General features: G+C 51.4%; 1 protein-coding gene across 1 annotated transcript; it reads left to right on the forward strand.

Moving 5' to 3' along the window:
* Positions 1-5,602: 5,602 nt before the first annotated feature.
* Positions 5,603-9,102, forward strand: TMEM270 (transmembrane protein 270). Its single transcript, XM_027125486.1, has 3 exons — positions 5,603-6,673; positions 8,229-8,648; positions 8,791-9,102. Exons 1-3 carry the CDS (start codon positions 6,542-6,544, stop codon positions 9,085-9,087), a joined length of 849 nt encoding a protein of 282 aa, XP_026981287.1. The 5' UTR covers positions 5,603-6,541; the 3' UTR covers positions 9,088-9,102.
* Positions 9,103-9,445: the final 343 nt, after the last annotated feature.

Consider the following 9,445-nt stretch of genomic DNA (forward strand, 5'->3'; position numbering starts at 1 on the left):
ACGCAGCTGTGACTTTGCAATCTGTTGCAGGTGTTGACGTGTTTTTTCCCATTTATCCAAACTTTTTTTTTGGGGGGGGTGAATGTTTTTGAACAATGGGATGGTTTGGCAACTTTGTATCCTTTTAAAGAACACTTTTTAAAGCATTTTCATTCATTTTTGTGTAAAAAATTTTTTTTGAATTACTTTTAAGGCAACAATGACCCTTTTTTCTATGGTCGGGACTTTTTTTGGAATTTCACGATCTAGTCTTGGGCTCCAGGTGAATTACTTGAAAGTGGTTTGGTTGCAATGAATATTTCCACAGATTGGTTTATGAATTAACAAAATGCGTGCCCCTGGGGGTGATTTCTTTTTAGAAATTTGCACATATTTGAAAGCACTTTTGTCCAATTTGTAGCTCATTTTGTTTTTTAAAAATTCTTGCGTTCCTTCTCAACTGCTGACGCTGACTTCACTCACCCACCAACCCCCAAGCATTGGTGTGCGGTCAGGTACTGCACAAAGCACTTTACAGCCACTATTTCATCGACTCCTCCCCATGACCTCACCTGGCAGATTCTATATATAAACTATATCCCAGTTTTACAGATAAAGAAATTTGGGGCGAGAGCATAGACTTGTGATTAAGCGGCAGAGGTCAGTTCAATTCCAAGTCTGTCTGACTCCGAAACCTTTTTCCTTAAATCAGGATAAGTGCTCGAGCTTTCATCCGTTTGTAATGATTTTTTTTTTTTTTTTTGCATTTAAGTGGTTTCAATCAAGCCATCTTTAGAAAGAAAAAAAAAAAAAGACAAATTCCAATAAGTTTGAAGGCATATTTTATCATTTTTGCGTACTTCTGGGGAAAAAAAATGAAGATTTGAAATAAAGTGAAGTTTTAATATTGGAACGAGAAAGAAAGGAGGATGTCCTGAACATTTCTCGGTGGTTTCGCCTCCAGCAACCCAGGCAGGACGGGACCTGCACCGGGCGAGCTCCTCGGAATGACGCAAGGTTGTTGTCGCAGGCTGAGAAGGGACAAAATCAGCGACGGAGAACTTTGCATCAATTTGCGCAGCACGCTCGGGTTCGGCGGGCCCCCGCGCCCCTGGTGTTTGCTGCCCCCGTGCGGTCGCGCCGCCGTCCTGCACCTGCAGGGAGCGCACCTGAGAGCCCCCGGGACTGCGAGAAGTCGAAGGCGGGCTTCCTGCCTCTCTCGGCCTCGGTTCTGGGCCGGGGAGGAAAATCTCCGCGGAGACGGGCAGGGACTGGGGAATGGCGCCCCCTGGCGTTAGGCAAGGCAGCGGCCACTGATAATTCGGTTATCCCACCAGGTCCATCCCATTAGGGAGTGGAGGTATTGCCCGACACCACATAGCACAATAGTACATGGATAGCCTTGAACCTAAGTGATGAGTAGGAAAGAGAAAGGAGTGGAGGGATCCCTTCTGAAGGATCCAAGCGGGGGGGGCTCCTTCTGCAGCAGCTCCTGCTGCTTTCATTCCAGCCTGGCAGGTGGGGATCTCCGAGGCCATTACTCATTCATTCATTTATTAATTCAACAAATATTTATGGAGTTCCTGCTATGCACCCGGCGCTGTTCTAGGCATAGGGCACAGTAGTGAACAAGATTCATGGTCCCGGCCTTCAGAGGTGGCTTGATATGAAGATTAGGAGGGAAGGTGATGGGGTGACTCTGACTCTGGGGTTTCTGGCCCGTGGGACGGCATGGCTGGGACTGCCCTTCCCTGAGCTAGGTTAGGAGGAGGTCCTGTGTTGGTTTTACACTCCAGGGGCGATCTCTGACCTCTGTTACTAGATTTCCAGCCCTCCGTGTTCCTCCCTCCTGTGGTCTGAGAGCCTCAGAGAAGCCTTGCTATAATCTAGCTTGGGGACCAAGATGAGGGCCCTGGTGAGGGTGGGGGACAGTTGATTGGAGCTGAGACTGAGGCCCGGGCCTGGCATCCTAAAGGAGCTTGAGAGGTACCTTGAGGTGCAGCCCTGGGGGCAGTGGGGCAGAATGAGGTCTCCAGCTCCTGCCTGGACCACATGGTCCAGGGAGTTTGGTCAAGATGATGTAAAGGATGATCACCTCAGCCTTAGTGACAGTGGAATTCTGGGTGTGGTGATGCCAAGTGTTAAAAAACCAAAAGTCAACTAAGAAAATTGAAGATCTAATTGGCCTTATTCAAAAATTCATGAGTAGGGTTAGCATCCCACCTAGCAAGTAGATAGGTGCTGTGAGGAGCTGTACAAAATGGAAGGCTTTTACAGGCAGAAGGAGGGTGGGGCAAGAAAGTAAAGACAGTGGATTAATTTAGGCAGGGTCATCTTCCCTTAGGGGAAGGCAGAGGGTCTTAGGCAGATTACCTCACTGGTGTTGACCAGGTAATTCCAGACTACTTGGTTTAAAACACCGCTCCTGAGAGAGGCTGAAATTGCAATTAGGTTAGGCATTAAGTCTCGGTGGGGCTTAGCACAAGTGACTCCATTTTGGGCCTGTAGTTTCTTTCTAACAACTCCCCCTCACTTTGATCAAACTCTCAACCTAACTGAGAGATGTGATCAAAATTTTAAGCATCAGTACCACTCACCTACTGCTCTGTAGTTCTCAGTTTTTGGTGATGCTGCTTCGTTGCTGAATCTGTGTAGTATTCACAGGTTGCACAACTCCAGACTCACAATTTTTTAGTCAATCATTCTCTTTGTTCCTTTTTTGAGGTCCAGTCTTAGGGAGATTTGCTTGGTGATTAGCAGCTGTAAATATGCATTTAAAGCTTTAGAGAGAATGAAATGCACCAGGGATATTATTATAACTATAAGCGGGATAATTCCCAATGTTAAGAGTGCACTTGGGAGCCATGGGTCTCCAAGACCCAAACCAATCAAAATCAAATTAATCAAAGAAAGACTCCATTGAAGGAGTCACCTTTTTAAGCCAAGTCGTTTGCTCAGTGATCTTATGTAATTGAGTTTCAGCTTCCCCAGAAGTGTTCATTCTAGGTACAGCAGGTGGTGTTGGCCACAGAACAGCTCAGCTAAAAGATAATCCTGTTATAAAGAACAACTTTGGCCAGAGAGTCTAAGGATCTTTGCTGGGTAGCTAGTGTCTTAGCAATGGAATCGGCAATGTTTCAAGAGTTAAGGAGAGGTTTCTGATCATACTCCCATTGGATTTACTCCTAAGCCAGGGGTCATTCAGGTTTTTAGTGCATATGGGGTGAGAATCTTCTAGCCTGAAATAAAAAATTGTTCTAAATTCCAGAGCTTACACCCCCTAGCAATGGCCTGGGAGATATGGGTGATGACGTTATCTTTCCAGGCCAACGCCAGGGTAAAGGAGAGGGAGAAGAGAGAGTTTCATTTTTAGTTAAAGTATAAAATCTTGATCCAGTGTCCTGAGTGGAAACAGTCTACTTTGATGTTAGCTACTTCTCTTCCTAGCCAATTTGATTTGGATGTCTCCAGTGTTTGCAGAGCACCCACCAAGTTTTGCAACTTTTTGGCTTCTGAGATTCCTGTTAGCAATAGTCTTTACTGGACCCAGTCCAGCTCAAGTTGGACCCAGTCCAACTCCAGCTGGTAACTACCAACAATTCCTGGGGAACTTTGGACTGGGGGAAAGCATTGAACCAGCAGACCTTAGCAAATGAAGACGGCAGCCTGATTCCAGACAAATGGGGGAACTACTGTAGCCGTGGCAGCTCCCAATGTGGAATTTGGGGAAAGATTCCAAACAAATGGGGAACTAACTGGAAAGCCAATTAGACCAGGAGCTTGACACAAAGAGAGCAGAGCTCACAGTCATGAGGAACTTCCCCTGGCTTCAGAAATGCTGAGAAAGACAGTGAACTCAAAAAGGGGTGTCCGGGTACCACACTTGTCTTTCTCATTGTCCCCAAAAGCCATCAGCAGTTCACTTTGGATCCCACCCCTGCCACCAAATCTGTTAAAAGCCAAAATTCAACTGAGTACATTTGAAGATCTAATTGGCTTTATTCAATAATTCATGAACAGTCAGCATCCCATCTAGCAAGTAGAAAAGTGCTCTGAGGAGGTATACAAAACGGAAGGCTTTCATAGGCAGAAGGAGGGCGGGAAAAGGAAATTAAGAAGGTGGATTATTTCGAGCCAGGTCACCTTCCCCTAGAGGAAGGCAGGGGGTCTTAGGCAGATTACCTCATTAGTGCTGACCAGGAAATTCCAGATGGATTGGCTTAAAATTCCACTCCTGGGGGCTGAAATTGCAATTAGGTTAAATATTAAGGCCTGGAGGGGCTTAGCACAAGTGACTCCATTTGGGGCCTGTTGTTTCTTTTTAACAGGGGTCATGGTTGGGGGCAAGCCAAAGAGGGGAGGAGAGACAGGATGGAAAACAAATTGCAAAGGCTAGTTTCAGCCCCCATCATCTGACTCCCAGCAATCAGGCTCTTCCCAAAACCCGCTCCTCCTCCAACCCCCACCTTAGTGGGCAGTACCTCCATCTACCCTTTGCCCAAGCCTTCTGAAGAGGACCCCCTGACCCCTGCCTCGCTTTACCTCTCTTTCCTCAAACTTCTGCTGGGAAACAATTCCCCACAGATCTCCTGTGTTTCTGCAGAGGAATCGGTTGCTTTTTGTTCTGAGCGATCTTTTCCAGCATGGCTTGGAATACGTAACTTCTTCTCAAAGCACAGGCATGGTCCAGCATGATAAAAATAATGTCTCTCTCAGGAGCAAAGGGCAGGCTTGCTTATTGCCCATCAGAAAAGATTGGGGTTCCCTAAGCTCAGGGTTTCTCTTCTGTGATTCACCCACTCAGTGTACAGGTACCATCTGCCCCTTTTCATGTCACCCTGTGGGATTTGGGACTCAAAGAGCCAAAGCAAAATAGTTATACTCCAGGTTACTGCTAGTGCTGTAATACATTGTCCATCCTCTCTGACCCATGAGTCTTGTGCCTTCTACCAGCATCCAAGAAACCCCAGCAGGCCGACTGGTAGCTTGCAAGTAGGGTACCATCTTGGACCTTTCACCATTCTTGACAGCTTCTAACTCTGTCAGTTCCACCTTCCACATGTTTCTGGCATCTGGCCACTTCAGCCCCCGTCCTGGCTGCCATCATCTCTTGCCTGGAGAGCTTGTTGTTGTGGGTTCCTATAAGATCTCCCCCTTTCCCCCCAAGAGCCCTTCTCTGACCTAGTCTAGCCTCCTCATGCAGCTGGAGGGACTGTTGTAAAGCCCCCATTGATGTCCAGTGCCTTGCTGCCTTGGCTTTTCCATGGCTCCTATCATTTGATAGAATATTCTATGACCCATGTGGTCCTTGCCGACCTCACCATCTACCTCGTGCTCCTCCCACCTCCTACTTTATGCTCTAGTAATACTGAATTGTTGGAATCATCCTGTCCCCTCTGCCCGGACCATCCTTCATACTTTCTTCTCTGGAAAACTCCTACCCATCCTTCAAAACTTAGCTCAAGGTGGCCTTTCTGAAGCCTCAGCGACCCCTCAGGGACATAGCGTTGGAGACATAGAGGGTGGGTAGGGGAGGGGCAAGGGCAGAGGACAGAGTGGAGGGACTTTGCACGCTTTACCCTCTGGGCCCCTGCTGTTGCCCCGTGGGGAGGAAACAAATGGGTGAACAGGACTTGCCCTGGGCAAAGGTTGTCTTTGACCTTCCAGGGACTCATTATGGCAGGTTGCCATGTACAGCTGGGCGGGTCGTATACTGCACAAGGGTCCTGGCCGAGGAGGGTAGCGAGACTGAAATCGCGCTGTGTGCCAGGGCAGAGGGGCCCTCTGCTCACGGTGCCCTGCACTCACAGGATCCTGCCACCAGAGGGCGTCTTTAAAAAATTTCTAAAAGGTGTGAGAGCCTCATCTTGCAGCATCTTGGGGCATCTGATGGGACCCAGACAGGAAAACAATGCAGGAAACGCTGTGATCAAGGTTCTGGATTCTCCCAGATTTCTAAGCCTTTGACCCTGATCCATGGCTCCAGAAACCTCTCTGAGATGCTCCAGGCAGCCTGTGGCCCTGAGGGGTTTCACTCAGACAAGTGCCCCTTTTCCCTCTGAGAATGCCTCTCTCCAGGATCCTCTGGGCACATTTTCTCTCTCCTGCCCTCCTCTAACTGAATCTCAGAACCCACTGACACATCACTAACATCGTAGAATAAAGGTCACAGCCGCACTTCTCTGCTTCTGTGACTGGGGACCAACCTTTAGCAAAATGCAAGAAGGATGGATGGGGGCGGTTAGGTAGGAGATTTCAGATTTGGGTGGCTGAGGCTTCCATCTGCCTCCAAACATTTTGTCACCTGAGGCCCTGGGGGTGGAGATTTCTGTATCCCAGGCGTTTGCTCCTTCGGGATTTGGAAGGACGTGGGAAGGCACAGCGCCCATACGCTGCCTTGGCCGCCCATGCTGGGTGGACGGGAGGTTCGTGGAGTTGATGTCCCTGGGAGCAGTCTCCAATTAGGAAGTCGACAGGATGTGGAGGACAAATACCCCAGTTTCCGTTCAGCAATGGGATGGGAGGCAGGTAAAGGAGAGCCTTTTGCGGCAGCTGGGTCCCCATGGTAACTTGGCCCCCACCCTGCAGTATCTGTGAGGTCACCCTGCCTCTCCCACCTGGAGGGGGGGTAGGAGGGACAGACATGGAGTCCGTCCCTCCGGTCAGATCCAGCCTTTGGGGACTCTCCGCACTGGTGGGTGGGGTTGGGGGGGGGGGGGGGGAGGGCCACCTCAGAGCTGCTGGACTCCGCAGGTGAAACAAGGTGGCTGCCTCCCTCCCGGAGTAATCCGACAGTTCTCAGAAGCCCCACCCACAAGCCACAGTGCTAGAATTTTCTCTATAGAGGGTCACTCCTGTGGGTTAAGTTTCGCCCGTCCCATCTGTCTTTTTCAAACATGCAAATGCTGACCATTGGGGTCACGTCTCCAAATCACAACTCCTCAGTGGGCTGAGTTATCAGAAAAGGGTCTCCTGTGGCAGAGAAAGGGGAGATTACACAGGGCAGTAGAGAGACAGACATGGCTGGATTGGAATCTCAGCTGCTCTACTCTTTAGCTGTGTGACTTGGGGCAAATTGCTCCACCTCTTTGAGCCTCTGTTTCCTCTCCTGTAGCCTATCTTATAGGATCATGTGGGATATGACAGGTTTCTCTCCTTCCTGGTTTCTACCTCACGAGCTGAGGGGTGGAGGTGCAGCTCCTGTTTCCATCTTGATTCCCCTCCTAGCTGGACCCCTGGACCTCCTTCCTTTCTCAGCATTGCTCCACCCCCTTGGCTCTGCTGATCCCGCCCACAGTGGGGCACACAGCCAACCCCGGGTGACTGCCTTCCACACCACTGTACCCTAGGGCCCCAGGTGGTCCTCTGGACCAGAGCATGTGGGGTCCGGATTGGTGGGTTGGCGATGCTTTGGGGTTGGAGGCTTTAGGGCTCTGATGAGGGGCTGTTCAGCTCCAGGACTCCAGTGAGTCTCATTTCCAGCCTCTTTCCCCATCCAGGCCCACTCTTTCTCCCAGTGGATGGGAGACATCACATCTACCTTGTCACCCAGGACAGGAATCTGGACATCTTCTTGTGTTCCCCCTCCTTAGCCCTCACAGTAGGTCAGTCATTCATTCTGTCACTGTCCCTGTGCCTCACAACTGTCTACCCCTAATGGCACAGCCTTTGTCCCCAGCTGCCCTCATGACACCAAGAGGCAACTGATAAGAAGGAATCCCAGGTGCTCGGGAGAAGGAAATGCCCTGGGTTCAAATCCTGCAGGATTAGAGGGCTGAGGGCAATCGTCATTCCTTATATAATGATGATGATGATAATAGATCAACCTCCTTCAGTCTGGAGGTTTGTAAATAACCATTTAAACCCAAAGGAAAGGGAATTCCTCGGTGGTCCAGTTGTTAGGACTCAGCGCTTTCACTGCCATCAGCCTGGGTTCGATCCCTGGTCAGGGAACTAAGATCCCGCAAGCCGCCTAGTGCTACAAAAACAAAATGCAAAACACAAAACAAACAAAAACAACCCAAAGGAAAGAAAATCAAATATAATATGAAACACCTCTAAAGCTCCCTCCTGAGAATGGAGTCCTTCCAAGTGACAAATAAAGATCGTTCTTGGGGGGTGGGGATTGAGGGGGGAGGGCACGGCCCAGGGCGGCCTGGCATCCCCACCCCCACAATAAAACTTGGGACAGGGAGGGCTCCTGCCGCAGGTGAGTGGCAACGGGTGGTGATTGTCTCCTCCTCCTGCAGCTGGCCCAGAACCGGGCCCACCTCTGCAATTTCCTGCCCCTCAAGACCACCCTCTTTAACCGCTGGCTGTCAGGGCTGACCCAGGAGGCCCAGGGGTCCCACCCACCCGCCAAGATCTCAGCCTGCCCCGTGGGCCGGGTTCTACAGGCTGGGCTGACACTGATAGAAGTCCCTGTGTGGCTGGTGCGTCGGGCGCCCAGGCTGGTGTGGGCAGGCGTGCTGGGCTGTGCCCGGGCCTCGGGCCTGGCCCTGAAGCGGCTGGGTGCCTGGGAGCAGCTGGGCCTCTCTGCGGCCACCTGGACAGACCTGCTCTTGTCATATCTGCACGGCCTGATGCTGGCTGCTGGGCTGCTGCTACTGCCGACCTGGAGACTGTGCCAGAAAGCCCACTGCTGCAGCCTGGGCCGGCTGCCCAGGAAGGTGGGTGGGGTGGGTGTGGGACAGGCTGGGGAGGGCAGGCCTGGGGCACTGGGCCTGGGCTGGGCGGGGGCGGAGGCTGGCAGCAGGTAGTACAGCGTGTGAGCTCCTGGCCGTCACCTGCCCATCCACCTGCCCCTCCCAGGCTCTGCTGGAGAACCGCGTAGTGCTGGGGACACCGGCACTGCTGAAGCGTCTGCACTGCGGTGTGGAGAGCATGGCGGCACTCACCTCCTGGCACCTGGCCTACTTTGTCACCTGGACCACCTGCCTCGCCTCCCACCTGCTGCAGGCTGCCTTTGAGCACACAGCCCAGCTGGCCCAGGCCCAGAAGGCTGAGCCCCAGAAGGCCTTGGGGCTCTTGTGTGAGTCCCCGCTCCCTGAGCCCCTGGCCCCCGAGGCTGGGCCAGTTCTGCCAGAGCCTGGAGCTCCTGTAGAATAAACGTGTGCCCATCTGCCTCTCCTGTCTGATCCGGCCTAGAGTCTCACTCTCTGTCCCTCTTCCGTACTGGGCTGGGGGTGTGTGTATGTGTGTGCGTGTGCGCTCGGGCGTGTGTGTGGGTGCATGCGTGTCCTAGGGCTGCCTCTGGGAAGGAAGTTACCTCCGGTGAGCACCTGGTATGTGCCAGGTAACCCTTGCAGACACTTTCCACACATAATTTTGTTTAAACCACTGACCAGCACAGGTATCCAGATGAGAAAACGGAGCCTCAGAAGGTTGAACCTTCCCAAGGTCCCAGAGTAAGTCAGGGGAAGGGCCAGCACTGGACCCAAGGTTTCTTCATTTCCTAGAACCCCTA

Source organism: Aethalodelphis obliquidens, unplaced genomic scaffold (genome assembly GCF_003676395.1).
Source record: "Aethalodelphis obliquidens isolate GAN/ISIS:26980383/991018 unplaced genomic scaffold, ASM367639v1 scaffold30, whole genome shotgun sequence".
Taxonomy (NCBI): Eukaryota; Metazoa; Chordata; class Mammalia; order Artiodactyla; family Delphinidae; genus Aethalodelphis; species Aethalodelphis obliquidens.

What these genes read in the sequence shown, in the direction of transcription:
- TMEM270 (XM_027125486.1), top strand. Translation starts at nt 6,542, where the DNA reads ATGGTAACTTGGCCCCCACCCTGCAGTATCTGTGAGGTCACCCTGCCT. An exon ending in TTTGGGGACTCTCCGCACTG is followed by an intron (nt 6,674 to 8,228) that starts GTGGGTGGGGTT and finishes CTCCTCCTGCAG; the next exon opens with CTGGCCCAGAACCGGGCCCA. An exon ending in TGGGCCGGCTGCCCAGGAAG is followed by an intron (nt 8,649 to 8,790) that starts GTGGGTGGGGTG and finishes TGCCCCTCCCAG; the next exon opens with GCTCTGCTGGAGAACCGCGT.